Source organism: Denticeps clupeoides, chromosome 5 (genome assembly GCF_900700375.1).
Source record: "Denticeps clupeoides chromosome 5, fDenClu1.1, whole genome shotgun sequence".
Classification (NCBI taxonomy): Eukaryota; Metazoa; Chordata; class Actinopteri; order Clupeiformes; family Denticipitidae; genus Denticeps; species Denticeps clupeoides.
The window spans coordinates 9,359,969-9,380,262 of record NC_041711.1 but is presented as its reverse complement, the minus strand read 5'-3'; the positions used below and the strand labels follow the sequence as shown (position 1 = coordinate 9,380,262).

At 44.5% G+C, this 20,294-nt stretch overlaps 3 protein-coding genes across 6 annotated transcripts in view; 2 read left to right on the top strand and 1 right to left on the bottom strand.

The window, feature by feature from the left end:
- LOC114789672 (gamma-aminobutyric acid receptor subunit beta-3-like) overlaps window positions 1–13,927 on the bottom strand; it is a 29,568-nt gene extending 15,641 nt beyond the window's left edge. The window contains exons 1-3 of one of the 2 annotated variants that reach the window (XM_028978905.1): window positions 13,459–13,927; window positions 1,732–1,779; window positions 55–146 (exon numbers count right to left, since the gene is read on the bottom strand). In XM_028978905.1, the coding sequence (XP_028834738.1) occupies window positions 55–146; window positions 1,732–1,779; window positions 13,459–13,586 (268 nt within the window). In that variant the 5' untranslated portion in view covers window positions 13,587–13,927. Of the gene's footprint in view, window positions 1–54; window positions 147–261; window positions 670–1,731; window positions 1,780–13,458 lie in introns of those variants that run through there. The other variant, XM_028978906.1, reaches the window with a different exon arrangement.
- Window positions 4,477–18,565, top strand: LOC114789673 (gamma-aminobutyric acid receptor subunit alpha-5-like). Of its 2 annotated transcripts, none has more exons than XM_028978908.1 (10): window positions 4,477–4,900; window positions 5,267–5,333; window positions 5,520–5,644; window positions 6,545–6,612; window positions 6,796–7,016; window positions 9,363–9,445; window positions 12,290–12,433; window positions 14,581–14,733; window positions 14,999–15,210; window positions 16,838–18,565. In XM_028978908.1, the coding sequence occupies exons 1-10, from the start codon at window positions 4,867–4,869 to the stop codon at window positions 17,135–17,137; spliced, it is 1,407 nt and encodes a 468-aa protein (XP_028834741.1). In that variant the 5' UTR covers window positions 4,477–4,866; the 3' UTR covers window positions 17,138–18,565. The 2 variants fall into 2 exon arrangements, with proteins under 2 accessions (XP_028834741.1, XP_028834740.1); XM_028978907.1 differs by having other exon boundaries at window positions 5,261–5,333.
- A 1,034-nt stretch (window positions 18,566–19,599) lies between these two features.
- Window positions 19,600–20,294, top strand: part of LOC114790744 (gamma-aminobutyric acid receptor subunit gamma-3-like) — a 35,927-nt gene continuing 35,232 nt past the window's right edge. The window contains exons 1-2 of one of the 2 annotated variants that reach the window (XM_028981052.1): window positions 19,600–19,779; window positions 20,095–20,240. In XM_028981052.1, coding sequence (XP_028836885.1) covers window positions 19,727–19,779; window positions 20,095–20,240 — 199 coding nt within the window. In that variant the 5' untranslated portion in view covers window positions 19,600–19,726. The remainder of the gene's footprint in view (window positions 19,780–20,094; window positions 20,241–20,294) is intronic. The other variant, XM_028981054.1, reaches the window with a different exon arrangement.

The following is a 20,294-nucleotide window of genomic DNA, read 5'->3' as shown; positions in this document are numbered from 1 at the left end:
ACATATATATTCTTTTATATAAATAGAAATAGGCGCACATCAGCATCGACTCACCGCCAAAGTCGGGGCGAAGGCGAATGTCGTAGCCCTTCAGCAGCCGGTCCACGGTCTCTTTCACAAACGACATGTTGCCCGGTTCATTTGCGCTGCGACGGCAGGAAAAAGATGGATGAGACCCCCCTGGATAATAAAACCGGCGCCGGTGCCGAACCCCCCCACCAAAAAAAAAAAAAAAAAAAAAAAAAGAAGGGGGAAACTCACCTCTGAGCGCAACACACAACTGCCACCAGAACCGGCAGGGAGAGCGTCCCGAACACGCTCCTTCCCCGAGACCCCGGCATCCCTCCCCCGCCGACCCGCCAAAGTCTCACTGAACTCTGAGCGTGCGTGGACGCGCAATCCGCGCGCTCTCGTACCCGGGTCCACCCCGGCGGCGCATCCTGCAGCCTCACCGCGCCGTTGCCATGGAGCCGCTCTTCGCGCGCACGTGTGGACCCGAGAAAGTCGCGCGCCGATTTAAAAAAAATCGTCGCGACTGTCACCGCGCTATTAATACTTGGCGGTGGGCGGCTGCATGGCGGCGTGTTACTCCCAGTTGCTGGAAATCGGCTTTCTAGGCACTGGAGAGTCACTGGTGCGCCACGTGACAACACTTCACGTACTTCACGTTTTTAGCCAACATTCACCTGACTTCTGATCTCAGCTTCGTGTAAAAAAAAAGACCTTTATTCCAATAAGCAGCGCCGCCTCCATTACGCAACATCACTGATGTATGTGGGCTGAGTAGTCGCAGGCTAAGTTATATAATCTTTATATATTGTATGTCTAAATCTTGCCATAAAGTGAAGTGATTTTCACTTGTGATACACAGCACACGGTGCTCACAATGAAATTTGTCCTCTTGCTCAGTGGCACCTCAGTAGCACCTTGGCGGATCGGGATTCGAACCGGCAGCTTTCTGATTACGGGGCGCTTCCTTAACCACTAGGCCACCACTGCCCCTCTGCCCCACATCTGCCCCATATGTCTCCAGTGTGTTGCAATGTAAGGAGGGGATGAAAACCAGAGGCGCGTAATTGATGATGTGCATCAAATGGAGATTTTCTCACTTCTTTGTTAGTTGATACAGGCAGCACAGCACGGTGCACATGGTGGGCCCTCTGCCCCTTTTTGTGAGCAGTAGGTAGCCCGGGGAGCAGGGTGTGGGGACACGGTACCTTTATCAAGGGGACCTCAGTGGAACCGTTAGTGGAACTGCTAGGCCACCATGGGCATGGGATCTTACGCTCATTATGACACAATAATAATACATGAAATAATAATAAAAATTGTTAACTAGGATGAAACAGGAGGTTTAGGTCCACAATGCTCAAGAGAGTGATTTGGTCGATCTGATCATCATCGTTAATCATTTTAATAATAAAAAACAATCTTATACTTTCAAATCATCATAGTACCATACACCATAGTCAGATGACCACAAAGTCCCAGTTCAAACCCCACATACAACCATCGTGTCCCTGAGCGAGACACTTAACCCTGAGGGCCTCCAGGGGGGACTGTCCCTGTAACTACTGGTTGTACAACACTCTGGACAAAGGTGTCTGGTAAATTGTCAAAGCATAATGTTAATTGTGTCTGCATATTTAACATAAATATAGTAATATTCCCACTACAAGCCACACTGATGTTGTTATAGGTGTAGTAGACCTTTTTATTTTTGCGACTTACCTTGTGTCATAAATGGCGTACAGCTTCTTATTCCCATCCACTGCATTCCTGTAAAAAATAAACAACAACAACAACAAAATAAATACACAGATAAATACCTAGATAAAACAATACACAGTTCACCAATTAGAAAGGTTGCCCAGTGGTGGCACTGTGCCACACCTCCCAGACTGTGAGATCAAAACCCGGCTCGACCCAGTATGTGGTTGGTGCAGGTCTCCTCCGGGGTCTCTGGTTTCTTCTCACTGTCCAAAGCGATGCACACTAGGTGAACTGGTGTATAGAGCTCCGCAGTTGTGGAACAAGACTGTCAGTGTCCGGGACTCAGACACAGTCTCAGTGTTTAAATCCAATCTCAAAACCTCTCTGTTTTCTCTGGCTTTTTGTTAAAGTCCCAGACACTCATTTCACTTCACTTTGACACAGTGTCAATTATAAAGTCCAGTTTATGACACAGTCCCCCTGTTAGACGCAGACAGTGTTAAATTCACCCTAGTTAGGCTGTCCTAGTTAGGGTACCGGGCCACTGTAGCACCAATATACCACTATAACCACATATTTCATTGCCAGTCATACAATACCACCATCTGCCGCTGCTTCTGTTTGTTCTCTACGAGACACGGAATCAAGCGCACAGACTACTGGCAGACCCCAGTGAAGAGACCAGCAAATAAATCCTGGTTCCTGACAACTGCTAAACAAGACATAGCATGAAACGAACCAGAGGGTCTCCACAGCCACCACCACCGTAACAACTACAGCTTCAGAATTCAAATTTTATTTGTCACATACACAGTCATACACGGTATGATATGCAGTGAAATGCTTTTTGCGACTACTAAAGACCACAGTATTGCAAATGTTGCAAGTATACAATGAACCAATATGCAAATATTACACTTTTACGTCTAACATAAAATATGTGTAACTGGTAGGGTGAAGGTGTGCAAATGAGTTTCAGACAATGTTTAAAGAAAAAGAGCCATAAAAAAGAGCAGTAAAGTAAAAAGCGCAGAATGATTTTGTGCAAAGTGATTTTGTGCAAAGTGATTTTGTACAAAGTTATTTTGTGCAAAGTGATTGGACCAGTAACACCATAATGGACATGTAATGTAGACCATGACACTGGACTACATTCTGGACTTCTCCAAACCTACAACTGTAGGACTTACCTATTGTACAAATCATCACAAACCCTGCACTGACACCATTTGCAGGCCCACTCTACCCTGGAAGGGGGTCCCGCTTTTTTTTTTGTGTGGAGTTTTTCCTTGTGTGCAGAAGGGTCAGCTGTAGGGCTTACTGTATGTGATTTTGGGCTATATAAGAAATAAATGTTGTTGTTGTGTAGGTGAGACTGTCCAAAGCCATGCACACTGGGTGAACTGGCGTAGGTGAGATTGTCCAAAGCCATGCACACTGGGTGAACTGGCGTAGGTGAGACAGTGTGAGGGAATACGTATGTGTGTGTGTGTGTGTGTATTGGTGAGACTGAGCAGTTATGGAAAGTGGGTGAGTGATTAAAACGCCGCATTGCCTCATGCTGTAATTCCCGGAATAAAATCTCCAGCACTTCGCTGTAAAAGTATAAACGTTGGAGGTCTGCGGGGGGTGGGTGGTGAGATGGTCTCATGTGGGCCAGAATAAGACGTCCCGGGGAGCCGTGGTGGTGCTGAACCCCGCATGCTGCCCTCCGGTCAACTCTTGTCTAGTTCTCGCCTGGTCCGTGACTGAGACTGCATGCGTGCTTCTCCGGTGCAACCGTGCGTCCGTCCCCGTCGGAATGTTAATTGCACGGAAAAGACGGGACTAGAGTTCCCTCTTACGGCTGTCGGTAAAAAAACCCTTTCATTCGCTCACCGCGTTGCGTCCACCCCCTCCTCCTCTACGGATCTCAGCAACCAGACACACACACACACACACACACACACACACACACACAGCATGGGCATGCAAATCTGCAGCCAAAATGAACGATAACCCGGCCCTTTCTTCATTTCATGGCGATGATTAACCGCAACCAAATCACGGCGTATAATTACATTTATCGGACCATTAGCGCTCGGGCGGCCACCCACGCTTCGCCCCTAAGCAGCCCCGTGTCCCCCCCTTTTCCCGGGGAAAGCTGGCGTGTCTCCTAAGTGAGGGAGTGCTAGGTAAGCAGAAACCGCGTCGGATTGGAGGTGTAGGCGTTTTCCTGCCTATCCGGGGGATACAGATATTCTCTTCTTTCCCCTCGGATCCGGGTGCGTCGCCCTGCCCTTCAACTCTGGAAATGCCTCCCCGAGGAGTTCATTATCATTAAGAGGCGGTTTCCCCCACGCATGGAAGCGTATTTCGAGGCGAGGCGTAATGAATAGTGAGAAGAGGAGCAGCCGAACCTCTGGAACAGAAACACTGCGGGCGGTTGCCAGATCATGACACAAACGATCGCATCTATATAAACAAAATAAAAAAAAAAGGCCAAATCAAAGGTCGACTTTTCAAGTCAAGATATTTATAGACGTGTAACAATGTCAAGACAAATGGTGCTAATTACAATAATATCAAATAACAAGCATGGCTCTGCCATACCTTTGTGTTTGATGTAATTAATAAGCTCGACAGACCGAAAACCACAGCTCGACACTGCCAATAAATGTAGACTTTCAATGAGAGAGAAGGATGGGGGCAGCTTACAACAAGCGGACCTGGCAACCCCGAAGACAGGGCGCAATCCCCACATTTCATTATGTGAACACGAGAGAGAGAGAGAGAGAGAGAGGGAGAGAGAGAGAGAGAGAAAAGTGTCTCCAGTTGAAAGGGCGACCAGCTCGCCGTGGCACCATCGGACAGGCAACTTCCATCCAAGGGTATCCTGGCCAGCGCCGCCGAGGAGACCGGGAACGCGGAGGATGCGTAGCGGCACCGGGGACGCGCGTAGCCCCCGACGTGCGTCCGCAACTATTTCTTGTGAGAAGAGGAAGTAGCGACGCGTGCTTTTTTTTCTAATATAATACAATAGAATCAAAGAAATAAAGAAAGAGAACCGGCGGCGGCGTAATCGGAACAGACGAGATCCCCGCCGGCGAGACGCACTTTCGGCGGGCTGCGGATTTTTTTATTTTCATTTTTTGTCGCCTGGAGTGAAATAAAATGCAACTCCGCGCCACAGCCGCCTCGCACCCAGGTACGTGTCGCGGCGATGCGGGCTTTGTTCTGCCGGCCGGAGTATCCGGAGAGACGCAGTGTGGAGCCCCCCGTTCTGCAGCAGTAACGGGGTCGGGATGTGGGACCCGAGCAGCACGTCGTCAAGGACGTCGCCCCCGGAACGGCTGCCCCCCGCCGATCGGCCGAGTTCGCAGCTGTTAACGTGATAAATGGTGCCGGGGAGGGGAGGGGGGGGGGGGCACACTGTACGTTTAAAGGCGGAGCAGAAATAACACTTTTTTTGGGGGGGGGGGGGGGGGGGGGGGGGGGTGGGGGGGGCGTTTGAATGGTCGTTCTCCGCTGTCCCGTCGGGGACGTTTATTTGACGTTTCTGTTCAAGTTCCAGGCCGGAGAGGGAGAAGGCGCTGCGTCTTCACCATGTTCCTGCTCCTCAGCCTCACATGCCAGCAGAGGTACAGTAAACTTTTAATCCCATTATTACACCAGTACGCTCATGCTCTCTGCTGACAATGAACATTATTCTCCTGCAAATAGCTGCACGTTGTCCTTAAAAATGGTGAAGCTGCGCGAAAATAAGGGCTTTGCCTCGGCAGCTCATGAATGTGGGCGTTTTATTTCATTTTCCTCCAATTTTCCAGCTCTTGCCAGACCACCTCAGAAGCTTTGAGGGAAGCCGAGGCCAACGACAACATCACCATATTCACACGGATCCTGGATGGACTACTGGACGGCTACGACAATAGGCTGCGTCCAGGACTGGGAGGTACTGCAGTGGAGAATTACTGTAAAGAATCAGATTTGCCATCCTGCTGCTGCCAGAAAAGGAAGCCCGGCGTGGACAAAACCTTGCATTTAGAGTTGCAGAATACTCCTTACAAACCGATCAAACTGTGGGTCTGTGTTATAACACTTTCATGGGTCTATAGAAGTTTTGCGAAGGCCTAATGAACTCTGGTTACTTTGAGAATGCCGATTCAGCAGCTAGTATTTTGTCTAGCTGTGGAGTGGCCGATAACTATTTCATAAGAAAACGAGGCCAACAAAGGCAGCTTTCGATGCATGAATATATAAAACACTTCTAGCACAGAATAGAACATGCAGAGGACCACAGGCGTGTTCATGCAAGTGATGAATAATACAGAGGTGCTGATTTCTGAGGTGCTGATTTCTTGCATGTGAAGGGCTTAAAAGAGCAAATTTCACTGATATTTAAAAATGTCACTGACACACATGCACGCACGCACACACACACACACACACACACACACACACATATATATATATATATATATATATATATTATTACTACCTATATAACTCAGTGTTCGCTATTGTGCTGCATCTTAACTAAAATATATGCGCCACAGTAACCCAGAGTCAAAATGAGTCCCTGTGGTGCCGTTCCATATATCATAGTAGCCATAAGATACAGCCTGTCATGGTGAGACAGGGTCTCCACATTTGTTTAAAAGTCACATAAAAGTCAGGCCTTCTGTTCTTTTGGCTTTTTTCCTTCAGTGAAAGATCATCTCATTAAATACTCTCAAACAGCTTCTTTGACAGGGCAGTCCTGTGTTTAAATTATTATAGTACTGATCATTTTTATATATCGTATGTTCTGTATATTTTCTACATTAATACACCAATCTCCTTTCCATGACAGAAAAGGTTACAGAGATTAAAACCAATATATTTGTCACAAGCTTTGGCCCGGTTTCAGACACAGAAATGGTAAGTCACTGAAGACAACAGTTGAATACTCATGTTATATTGTTCATTACTTAAACAAAGGTTTATATTAAGATTCATTGTTAAATCCTTCATTCTGTCTTCTTTTCCCTTAAATTGAACGTGTATTAAAATATAATTAAACATGTAATCCATAAAGCGAGTAACTTTCCTATGATTTCTCAGGAATATACCATTGATGTCTTTTTCCGGCAAAGCTGGAAGGACGAGCGCCTTCGCTTCAAAGGTCCCATGGAGAGACTCCCTCTCAACAACCTTTTGGCCAGCAACATCTGGACACCGGACACCTTCTTCCTCAATGGGAAGAAGTCCATCGCCCACAACATGACCACGCCGAACAAGCTACTGCGCCTGCAGGACGACGGGACCCTGCTCTACACCATGAGGTGACGCGTGGACCGTTTTGTCATTGTGAAACACTGCGGCAGAGCACACGGTGACACAACGAAATGTGTCCTCTGCTTTTAACCATCACCCTTGGTGAGCAGTGGGCAGCTATGACAGGCGCCCGGTGAGCAGTGTGTGGGGACGGTGCTTTGCTCAGTGGCACCTCAGTGGCACCTTGGCAGTTTGGGATTTGAACCGGCAACCTTCCGATTACGGGTCCACTTCCTTACCCGCTAGGCCACCACTGTCCCTAGGCACCTTTTTTTTTTACGTGATTGTCAATCAGTGAACCAGATAATGGCCCCTAAATCCAACACTTCCATACGAAGGACACAAAAAACAGCATTATGCTGTATCTGCTGTTGGACATTTTAGATTTGTCATGCAATGGACCATGGGAGCAGGGGACAGTAATGAGGTGTATTTGACATTCACTGTTGAATCTTCCTGTCTTCCCGTGACTGGTGTCCAAGGTTCTCCTCTGACGCCACAGTGACGCGGTTGTTAGCCTGATTTAAGGTGGCGGCAGCGTGACGCGACAGTCCGAGGGACAGTAATGTGTTATTTTTCATTAGTTTATTTATTTATATCCCTGCTGTCATGCTCAGGGTGGCGGTGATGTATCACTCATGCAGGCGGCATCACTATCACCGATTCATCTGCCTGAGCGCCCTCACATTCCACCAGAGAGCTGCTTCAGCTCGGCGGTCCACGCAGGCTATCTGATCGACTCTTGCCGCGTCTGAGAAGTGCACTGCGGTACAATAAGAGGCTCGCCATGCCGTGCAGCGAAAGGATGCAATTGTGCCTGAGGCTCCGGATCAATAGATGACACTTGGGGTGAAGCCATATCAGAAGCGGCCTCGGAGGAGTGTCTTACGTGCAATCACGTGCACAGAGAACAGCAGACATCTGATGCAACCGCTTGAAGGGGAATAGATTTTGTGCACCTCCTTGCGCCACCAACCCCTTCCCCCCAAGGCAGTAAAATGTTGGGATGTCACGTTTAATCGGCTGGTTTTACAACTGCCTCCTAATGCATTTCCATTACAGCGTTGCATTGATTTATCACATATGCAACCTTTCCAGAACGACGGCAAATAAAAGCCTGAGCCGTTCCGTGCTCGTAATACAACGTGGACAGATCATGTGAGATATGGGGGTATGCGTATATATCCCGCTATGGTAATAATTAGTTGGGAGGGCCAGATGTGTCGCAGACAAGTCAGGCAGCGCTCATATGTAGCACCCAAGTGTTTTGTTCACTTCCACATGATTAGATCGTGCCCGGCGCAACGCCCTCTTCTGGAGATCCAACAAAAGCACGAAAATGGGTTGCGATGCATTGAATATGTAATTTTCTGTGTCACATGCCTGAAATTCTCAATCGCCAAAAGTGTTGTTTTGCTTGTTGCCGCACGAAGGCGGTGTTGACAAATCTGGGACTCGCATCCAAGCCAATAGCCCTTAGACTGCTCTAATCCCCTAAGCTCCCAGGAGCCTATTCTCTGTGGACGTTCGTCTGCCATGCTTCATAATTCTTCTGCTGTGTTTAACAGTGACCCCAGAAAATGCTTTATGCAATTTGATAATTTTGCACCGGGTCGGATAAAAAAATTACAACAACAAGAGTCTTAAGGACGTCCAGTTCATCATCATATCAGGAAATATATATACACGTATTTTCAATTTTTGTTTTATATGGTCCTTCATTGGGGAAAATTAGAATGTTGCATGGGGTCTTTTTATGGATATAAACATTACTATTATTATGATATAAATTATTTATGTATATGTTTGTGTGTGTGTGTGTGTGTGTGTATATATATATATATATACACACACATATACATACATACATACACACACACACACACAAACATATACATAAATAATTTATATCATAATAATAGTAATGTTTATGTGTTGTCCAGAAGATGGCAGTGTAGTCTCATCTATTTCACCCGCTGCTCATAAGTAAAGAATATCACAGCGGCTTAGCTCCGAATCGGTATGTATTTGTGTACGTGGTGAAACAACTGGGTTACAAAGGTCTCTGCACAACTTTCTTCTCCAGTAATCTGATTTCACTAATTAGCCAATTATGAATCCTTGCTGAAATTCTATCCTTCATGAACTGGAACAGTGCGCCCTGACGAAACACTGCCTGTATTTTCTTTAATATGGGACATGATTCTTAGACAATAATATGTTTTTTAATAGCAGAGTATTTATTTAGGGAGGAGGGTGATGAGGATGATGGCCATTCATTTAGCTGATTTAATATATTTCTATTTTATGATGCTGTTAGCCTTCACTAATAATGATACATGCCTCTATTTTAGGTTAACCATATCGGCTGAGTGCCCCATGCAGCTGGAGGATTTCCCCATGGATGCTCATGCCTGTCCTCTGAAGTTTGGAAGCTGTGAGTACCCCAGGATCTCCTTCCCCCGTAGACATAATCAGTGGTTTTGAGATATATGCATACTGTCATGTGTTGGCAGAATTTGCGATTGTTTTCCTAGTAATTCTTTCTGCTTTCTGGAGGTTTGGTGTTCATTGTGACTTGGAAAACACAGGGGCCGCTGTAAGAGGATTGCGCTCTGAGTGCATGATGATCATGACTTGAGATCAGCAGGGATGCCTTCAAACCACACCACCCTTTAATTGTAAACTGTAAATAGAGCCTGAAAGGTTAAGTGGTGTAAAGAATTATGAATCCAAATCAGGGGGCAATGCTTCACCCCAAAAGTGGGTAGGGATAGTTTAACAAAGGCATGTCAGATATTGCTATCTACTATTTTTTCTAGTTTATTCCTACTCAATACTGGGTGTAGACATATTGGTCTGCGCTAAAAAAAAAGCATAGCAACTTCACCAAGATCTGACCTATTCTGAAATTATTAAACTATACAGCTCTTTATCAGGCAAAAAGTAACCTTTGCAGCCATGTTAACTCTCATAGAAGACAGTTACCTGCCTTTTTTTACATTTTACTGTGTGTCCTGGAGTAAAGGCTGCAGGTAAAACTGCAGATTATGTGGGCCATTAGACTAAGTCCATGGAGAGAAGTACATCTAATCCTATAGCTAAGGGGTTAAATGAGTTTAGCACAGACAGCACATCACAGCTCCTGCCTCCCACGACTCCAGAAGAAATCAGTACCAATACATTCCTCAGTTTACCTGGAAACTGGCTTGAGTGTGAAAGCATATTTAATATAATACTCTCACTTGTTTCTCGCGTTTAATCAAAACTCAACACAACATTGTCACAGAGCTTCATAGTCAATGATATTGTTGTCGTCAAATGATAACAATGATATTGTTTGTTCAAATTTTGCTGGTCCGGCAGAATCCCGTCCCTGTTGGGGAAGGGCTGCAGGAAGGAATGTCGAAGGTCAATGTCACCTTAATCGAGTGCTCGTGATTAGTGGAGCACGTGCAAACATTTTGCTAGTCAGCCAGATTCAGAACATTGTGTGACTTACACTACTTCAGTCTCTTTGGGGCTAATTTGGGAATTTCTGCAAGCCTAAAGGACATACTCTGTATGGTTACACCTGGTCACCGTGTCTTAGTTGACCTGACTATGCTTTGTTCTATTAGTGGTGCTGACTTAGTACTTTTTCCCTTATCCCTTTAAACCTCAAGGATCAGCAACACAAACATAGCACTGACCATTTTTGTGGATGATAGGAATATTTATGGTTCTGACATTTAGCACATGCCAAGATTTTTTGTGGCTTAATCTAATGAAGCCTAATGAGCTCACTTGAGATAGCCATTCAACTGCAGCCAATGGCCCAAATTGAATAATCATTAAATCACATGCTAGTTACTATTTTTATCTTGTCCTGACGCTTGCTATATATATTTATATATATATATATATACACACACACACACACACACACACACACACACACACACATGCCCAATCCGAGTTAACACAATTTTGTGTTGTAGTAATAACACTTATTTAAAGTCAAGCCTCATTTAACTGAATTCTTGCTTATACAATGTGCAATATGCCTGCAACGAGAATCTGATCCTGTGACGGAGCACTAATTTGTTGAAAGTGTATGTACTCTAATTAGCCTGTGTAGTTAGAACATTGAATATAGTCCAACTGTAGAATTTTGCCCCCATGCTGATTTTGCTTTTGACATATGGGCTTTCAGTGTCATTGGACGGTTGCATTTTTAGGTGGTGGACAGCTCTCCTTCCTCAGATGCTGATGTGTCTTTGAGGTTCTTTGAAACAACCATTCAAAACACCTTTTTTACCAGGACATCAATCAGCCACAACATTAAAACCATGTGATAACCATTGATTAACTCATTACAATGGTAACTGTGAGTCAGCAGTCATTTCTTAATAGATGAATTGCAGGAAGGATAACAGGTTTTTAATCAATAGATTTATAACGAGTTATTTATACTTATTTTTCTGTACTTCATTATGTTTTCACTCTTTGTGCAATAAGGCAGTCAGTGAACCGGCAACATGATCATAGATGTTGAGAACAACTTGGTCTGATAACACAGTAGAATTTCTATTGAACAAATCACTGAAATCATGACAGAATGGTGTCAGAATACCAAGCGCATCGAGCTGCAGGGCAACAGACTGGTCAGGGTGCCCTGTCCACCAACAAAAGCTCATACAATGACCAGAAATAAGAACTTGGCCATTGTAGAGTGGACAAATTGTGAATCACATATTCTTTTAGATTTGGTCTGTGCACACTGTACCTTGGCAAGAAAAGGCAGCAGAATGCACTACGGCAAGAATACAAGCCAGTGGAGGCAGTGTGATGCTTTGGGCAATGTTCTGACAGGGAAACCTTGGTCCCTGCATGTGGATGTAACAGCTACCTAAACACTAAACCATTTCTGTCACAACGCAAGATCAATTTAGATTTATACAGGTTCTATTTGGTTGAACCTGTATGTGCTGGGGAAAGTGTACTAAAGGATGTTTTGGAAACCTTGCTTAGAAGGAGTCAATATTTGGTGGTAGAATGTCTCTTCCCATTAAGTATTAGAGTATGTAACTTATCTGATAGTCTCTGTTAAACAACAGTTGTTGGTTTTAGTCTAGATATACAGGTAGGAAGATAAAAAATGGACTAGTAAAGCACTGATGCTGGTCTGGACAAGAATGTCTGCTAACTGCTGTAAATGTAAGAAGGGAAAGCTATTTGCAGTTATATGCAGGTGGTTTGAAGTTTGCGGCCGATGGATAATTTCCCCTCTTTCTTTCAGATGCCTATCCTGTGTCAGAGGTTGTGTACACATGGACCCAGGGATCGGCAAAGTCTGTGGTTGTGGCTGAGGATGGGTCTCGGCTGAACCAGTACCATCTGATTGGCCAAACTGCAGGCACTGAGAACATCTACACCAGCAGAGGTGCATGCTGAACCCCACCCATGTTTTCTCATAGATTAAATTGCACTCGCTGAACATTGACACTCCCCATGGTGTTGATGTGGGGCAACGTGGCATCAGATTTAATACTTTGCACATGGTGTACGTACTCATTTCAGACGGCTTTATTTCTGAGCTGCCATTTCATTACGACACAACTCCTAAAGATATGAAAAGGAAATGGATGGTGGGGCATCATATCTGGAATAAGCGCAGCTGTCCAGTGCATAGGCCTGCTGACAAGTAGCAACAGCCCCCAGCAACTAGGATTCCAGGGTTAATCCAAGTGGACATACCCCACCACTCACTTTTGCATAAGAGCATGACATCACTGGCACAGGATTGGCCGGCGTGGGCAGCACATGTGGAGCTGAAAGGCATCTGCTTAATTCCCTTATGTAAAGCAAGCCAGAACCGTAATACACTCCGGCTGCCCGTCTGCGGGGCAGTTATTAAAGTGTGGATTTCTCCGCTGCATTTTAACTAAGGAGGGGTGGGAATTGGGCGAAGGAATCAGACCCCAGCTCATTAAAATAAATAAATAAATCAATAAAACCAAAGAGTCCACAATCTCTCAGGATCATGCATAAGGCCTTAAGTCTAGTGCTTAGGATGCAACCTCTAAGCCTCCTATGCTGGGTGCAGCCTAGAGCCTGTAAGTGCCTCGCCGCTGTGGAGAAGGGAGACCCCGTGACATCAGCCCTCCAGAGTGGCCGCCAGCCAAGCCCACAAGGCGATCTGGGCCCATTGGGGCTGGAAGAGGGTCTTAAATTAACACCTAATCACAGGTGCAATCCCTTACCTAATTCAAGATGAGATTATGAACGGATCAGTCATAGGGCCATGACATGACATGACCTGAAGTGGCTGCGCTTAACGCGGCAAAAGAAACGCAGCAGGTAATTACAAGTGGGCCAGTTCAGCTTCGTGCACTGAGCCATCACTGAATAACATCCGGAAAAATCTGCATCGACCCAGAACCCTGAGCAACTGTTATCTTGACTCACCAGTTGACCAGCATGGCTGCATTGTTCTTGCCAGTGAATGGAAGCTCCCCGTAGGCACCGCAAAATCCCTGCAGGAAAATCCACCACATGAACATGTTCAGTCCTCTGAGGGGCTCATCCCGCTCCATGCATCAAAGGCAAATCAGTCCAGATGTAGGATTGCGCGCTCTCCCCTGGTTGTGTCTGGCGCAGGGCTGCGAGGTCTCGAGCGCCGGTCATCGGTGCCCCTGTGGACAGAGCTGCCTTCTCGCCAGAGACATGTTGCCTTTTGTGTTGCTGCGATCCTCCATATCTTCACAATCTCGCATGTGGGAAGGTCAGCCACCCTCCATCACACTCGGGGTTTTCGCCGATCCTGAGGATGGTATTTTCCCGCTCTGGGACCAGAGGATGTGGCCTAAGCAAGCAGAGGGGACGGAGTGGCGAGCGAGTGCCGCTGAAGACAGGATGCAGATTGTGACAAGGGATTAGCAAGCTACAGAAATCCGATTTCACCCAGAGAAAGCAGCAGTCATCAGTGGATTTGCAGTCGTTTATCATACTCGTCATTAGGCAAGCTAGAAGGGATTTTTTTTAAAAGCACCAAAAGCAATCTTCAGTTGGTTAACAGGATATTATGTTTTCTCTCTCTCGTCAGCATTGTTTTTTACCAGTGAAGATTTACCTGCTCCGAATGTCACATTAATGAAAGACAAAAAAAAAAACACCCAGTTTTGTATTCACTTATGCTAATACATGCTAAAATGTGTTGCTTTAAATAATAAAATGTAATGTGATACATCTTAATTAGAAACTGTTCTTAATGTTTTGCCCGGTAAAATAAAACATAAAGATTATTATGATCATTATTACTATTATTATTATTCATAATAACAATAATATTGTTAGCCACAGCACAGACCAACAGGGCCGGTATCTCACAGTATAGCATAACCTTCATTGCTTTAGTATTTATTTTTATCATTGGATTTTATGTCACCTCTACAGTTGTATCCCTATAATGTACTTGCTGTGACAGGGCTTTAACTCCTGGTGCAGCGTTCCAGGAGAGTTTTCAGCCAGCCTTTCCCATGGTTGTAAAACTTCATCACCCGCTGCCGTTCTGTTATTTCACTGCTCCAGGTCAATATACCGTGATGATGGCACACTTTTACCTGAAGAGGAAAATTGGCTACTTCGTTATCCAGACCTACATGCCCTGTTTCATGACTGTCATCCTCTCTCAAGTGTCCTTTTGGCTCAACCGTGAATCAGTGCCCGCCAGGACTGTCTTTGGTGAGTGAAATTTATCCCACGCTGTCCGGCGGCATGTGTTGGCTGTGAGCACAATGCAAATTAAATGCAGGACTGAAGACAAACGTGCTTTTTTTTCTTCCTGTCAAATACTGCAGACTAAACTAGGCCAGTATTTGCATTTTTTTTCCATAATTAATTTCAGCATTAATATTATGGGCCTATTCAGTCATCGTCTTATAAAGTACCGTAGTATGTAACACAAGTGGTGGAATGAAACATGGATGATAAGAATGTCCCATTGCAGGGGTCACCACTGTCCTGACGATGACAACGCTCAGCATCAGTGCCCGTAATTCACTCCCCAAGGTGGCATATGCCACAGCCATGGACTGGTTCATTGCAGTGTGCTACGCGTTTGTCTTCTCCGCCCTCATTGAATTCGCCACCGTCAACTACTTCACCAAGAGGAGCTGGGCGTGGGACGGGAAAAAGGCCATGGAGGCTCAACATCCAAAGGTGAGTGTGAATATCTGTGTCTCTGAAACACGTTACGAATTATGAGTTCTGGTTGCCTAGAAACTGCTCAGTTAACCCTTAAACATCCCTTGGATCTCTGTTTGCTCCGTTTTCCTGCAGCATTAATAAAAGACAGTGTCAGTTTGCGCCTGGGAATAAATAAACAAAACAACAACAACAATAATAATAATAAAAAAAAAAAAAAACACAATTCCACAGGCATGACAAAGCGTTAAAAGGAACAGGTTCAGAAATTATATGAGATTAATTGGCTTCTATCAACAATGAAAGTCTTTTGCACATTTTAAATTTTATGTTAAAATCTATTTCTATTAAAACGTTGTGAGTACAGCAAAATCAAAATTTCATTGCAGAGATGAATACCGATTAATCTATAAATGGTTTGCAAAAGTTGTGTAACAAAATGTAAATAGCACACATTGCTTCCTCTGGTAAGGTGTAGTAGGTGTAGTAGGATGGTAGTAGCCTAGTGAACTCTGAACCTATGAACCAGAAGACGCGGGTTCGAATCCCACTTACTACCATTGTGTCCCTGAGCAAGACACTTAACCCTAAATTGCTCCAGGGAGACTGTCCCTGTAACTACTGATTGTAAGTCGCTCTGGATAAGGGTGTCTGATAAATGCTGTAAATGTAAATGTAAAAAGTACACACTCCTGCTTACATCAGGATGTAAATTCCTCCCTATTGGTTTAATATGCACTGCACATTAAACTAATGAAAAATATTTTCATTGCAGCAGCGGTCTTTGTTTTTCTCTAATGACAAGAATTTAAAATACATATCATTATTTACACTTATATAATAAGAATAACTGTGTAAAATATATTGCATACATTGTGTTTTTTACGATAAAAATAATTCCTTGATGGTGGTTGCTGGAAAAGGGGATGGGACAAATGGAGCCGGGTTGGGTGCAGAATAGTTTTGGTTTTTTTTGACATCACAGAGAGGCTGTGGTTTTGGTTTGTTTCATGCAGCTGGGTTTCGTAGAGTGCCCGACAGCATCTGCCTTTATAAAGTATTCAGACTATATATCTGGAATTGAATGTTGACAGGGTTATGTTGCTGACAGTCATATCAGCAGTCTGTTGAGTCACTTGTACGCCAGGCAATGAGGAGGGGAAAAAAGCTGATTTCATGCATACACGTAATCTGCTTGTCTCCAGGAACCGAGCTGGTGATTTGCCGGTGTGCTAGATAGTGTACCAGAGTAAAGTATGGTACATAAGCAATTGCTACTTTTTAAAGTTTCAAATCAAGATAAAGTGTATTTAGGTTTCTGGATTATTTTAACAAGATTCTGTCATTCACGTGTGGCCCTCATTTGGAGTGAAGCGACCATTTCTTCACTGTATCTCTATACCCCTGACATCAACAGCCTTTAATTACTTGCCATCTGAGCATGTGGTGCCAATTACTCTTTAATTAATCCCTTATAAATGAACAAGCCTTGCGGTGTTCTTAGAAAGAGTAAAACATCCTGGCAGGTATAATCTACTCTAGGCATGACATTTATTTTAATTAACGGATTTCACAAAAAGCTGTGACCAAGTTATGGACATATTCATTTTTTAAAAATATATTTTATGCCCCCTGACTGCAGAAAAAGGACCCCATGGTGCTGTCAAAAAAGTCCAACAATGTCTGTTCAACTGGAGTGAACTTCACCCCCAACGTCACCAAGGACATCGCCATTGCCACCATCTCCAACAGCACCACAATTCAGATGAAAGCAGCCGAACCCAAAGCCCCCGACCCCAAAAAAACCTACAACAGTGTCAGCAGGATCGACAAGATGTCCCGGATCGTCTTCCCCATACTCTTCGGCACGTTCAACCTGGTCTACTGGGCCACGTATCTCAACAGAGAACCGGTCATTAAAGGAGCCGTGTCCCCCACATAGAGGGACATCCATCAGCTTTGCCAGCCATGTGACCTTAAACAGACTCTCATTCTGCAGCGAGCCAGAGGCAGGAGACACTTTCCACACCGGGACAAATTTGCAGCTCATGATGTTATGTGCATGATAGAAACCCAACAAAAAGCAAAATAAGAAACAATGAAATATGATTGCCATATATGCCTTGACTATTTCTACTGTATAATCCTATACATAACTTCTTAAAAAATGTTTGCATTTCAATCCAAGTGTAGCTGGCTCGGTTCTGGTTTTGTTTAAAGAAGGAGTGGAGCGTCAGAGATATTCTTATTTTCCCTTCATATAGCGCACCACATTGAAGAACTACAAGGCTATGCAAACACATCTACAACGTTCTCTCACATCAACACAATATGCAATAAGGAATGAACAAAAAAATGCCTAAAGGGTTAAGGGCTAATGAACTAGTCCTCTGTTTCCGGACAGTAGCTGATTGGCTGGCAGTCAAGGTTTTGTGTAAATTTTGGTTTCAAGTATAAACAGTAATGGGTTTCGTTTCTTGAATTCTTATAAAAATTTGCCTGTTTGAGGACTTTCTAAATCCATTATTTAGCTGACAATTTCCACTTAATTACATGAAAAAAACATTTAAAACCTGATGTGTATTTGATGGCATTGCTTTTGAGCTACATTTAAAAAAAAAAAAGAACATATGTCCCATTGTTTTAGACCATATTTCTTAGTCTGCTGTATATTTCCATGTATTTCTTTCATCTGTATAATTCATTGCAACGCCTTTCTGCATTTCCTATTCAGTATTAAATTGCACACTGCGCACGTTTCAGGAAAGGAGCAGTGGAAACAGCATGGGCGGTGTTACAGTACGTCAACCCAGAGACCGACATTTGCAGAACAGGCGGACCGGGAGGACAAACAGGGTCCGCTTTCAAAGCAGTGTTTCATGACGAAGGGACCATGCTTTGGAAATGAGAACTGTGGAGGGAAAGCTAATTGGGCCGCAGCTCCAGCTTTTGAATAGGCATCACAGCCGGGATTCTCACTGGCTGCTCCCTGGGGCGAGGCTCTGAGGTCAGACTGGACCGGAGCAATTATTCGCCAAACCTCCAAATACAGTTAAATACAGCAGAACGTCCTGGATAAAAAACATCATCTGGGACATACCTCCATTGGGTTTTGCCTCGCTGCTTTTTAAACACATGTATGTGGAGGGTGACATTGCTTCAGGGGACGACCAAACCTGGGCTATTGCGAAAATGTGACTTGATCCTCATTCAGTATTTATGAAGGAAAAAAAAAAAAGTCATCCTTTGTTCTTTCAAGGAACGTTGCTTTTGCTTCAGCTCTCTTAAATATCGTATATGTAAAAAAAGATCACTGTAATGATTTCATTAAATCTACCTAAAGCAATAAATAAATGCTTGATATTTTTTATGGACATGGTCATAATTTTATGTAAATGTGTTTTCGACTCAAATAACTGCTGTTATGTGCGGAACCCGATTTTATAAGACCACAATTCGGACATGGTGTTTTTTTTTTTTTCTTTTATTGTTACGTGAGATACGTTAGCGGCCTGATGACTTTGGGGATTAGTGGGATAGCAGTCACCCGGATTTCCTGCTGGGGAGGAAGAACTCGCTCTGTCCCATCAGCCACTGGGTCTGCCACATCTGGCGTGCATCTGGTTCTCTGGATTTGGATTTTTTTAAGTTGCTTGTCTGAAAAACAAATGGTGGAGGTATAGCTCCATTTCAAAGTGATATTTAGTGATTCCTGCATTTTTCATTGTCACATCTGACTGGGTGTGTTTTGTCCTGCTGCTCAGTTTTAATGTTGCAAAAAAACATTGCCACAGTTCGAAAATATAAAAAATGTATATATGACTTTTATTAAAAAAAAATCTGTCTTAAATCTGTCTAATGCAACTTTCACCATCGTCATCAGCAAAGGCCCTTAAAACCGAGCCTGTAATTCCTCCGTCCACCACAAGGAGGCAGTCAGCAACCGGTCGACGACAGTAACCCCTCACCTGACAGAAGGACTCGCAACTCTGCTGTTTCTAGGGCGTAACAACACCTGAAACGCACCCTGGGGTTCTGGGCTCGACCCGAGTGCTTGGTCTGAGCTTGACCTGCGACTGCACACGACATGTGAAACTTGACCAACACGCCAGAGCAAATGAAACACAGGCGTGCAGGGCTTGTGGGCAGCGTCTGTCGCCGACACTTGTTGCCCAAGTTCTTCTCTGCAGAGCCATTTGTGTTAAAGCTGTTTAACGTCGTTCCCTTTTTTCTGCTCCACTGGGAACATTGAGGAGCATTTGGGTTTTTATCTAATAAAAGTTTTTTTTTTTTTTTTTTCCGTGTGGGTCTCCGTCTGGTTCTGCGGCTCGGAGTCCCGGAGGCTCCGCTCTGCTGCAGCCTTCAGACGTCGGTCGCGGTGACGCGCGGCGGGAGCGGATTTCTCGCCGGTCGCGCGCGCGCTCGCTCGCTCGCTCGCGCCAGCGAGGACGAGGAAGAGGAGGAGGAGGAGGAGGAGGAGATCGTCTCCAGCGCAACTCCACAAGTCCGCACTGACCGCCGCCTCATCACCATGCTGAAGAAATTCCTCATCTGTGCCACCCTGCTGTCGATGGAGCGTGGAGGGTGAGAATGGCTCTTTAAAACGCCTCGGTTCTGGAGACGCAAAGACGATGTGTCTTAATTAGTGCTAAACTTAGAGTTTTTTATTTTCCATGTCTGTGTTAATCACTACCTTATATGGAGATATTCCATGTGCTAATCTTTCATTTGAAGGATGATAAATCTAGAAAAAAATCCTGAACTTATATCTGTGTATGTTTTTATGTTAATTCACTTTAACGAATCAATAAACGCAAACATTCTTTGCATCTCTATTATGCATTTTCCATGAGTGCATCACTTTTCCTGGATCACACGACTTTTCCTGCATTCTTTCAGCTGCCATGCACACGTATATGAAGAGGAATACGAGGACGTTACTGTCAATCAGATGCTGGCTCCAAGGAGCCAAGAGACAGACGCCACCCAGATCCTAAATAATCTGCTGAAGGAATATGACAAGAAACTCCGGCCGGACATCGGAGGTGAGGTGCTGCTTGTTTGTGTTGTTCTGCACTGTGCAGAAGGTTGGATGGTGG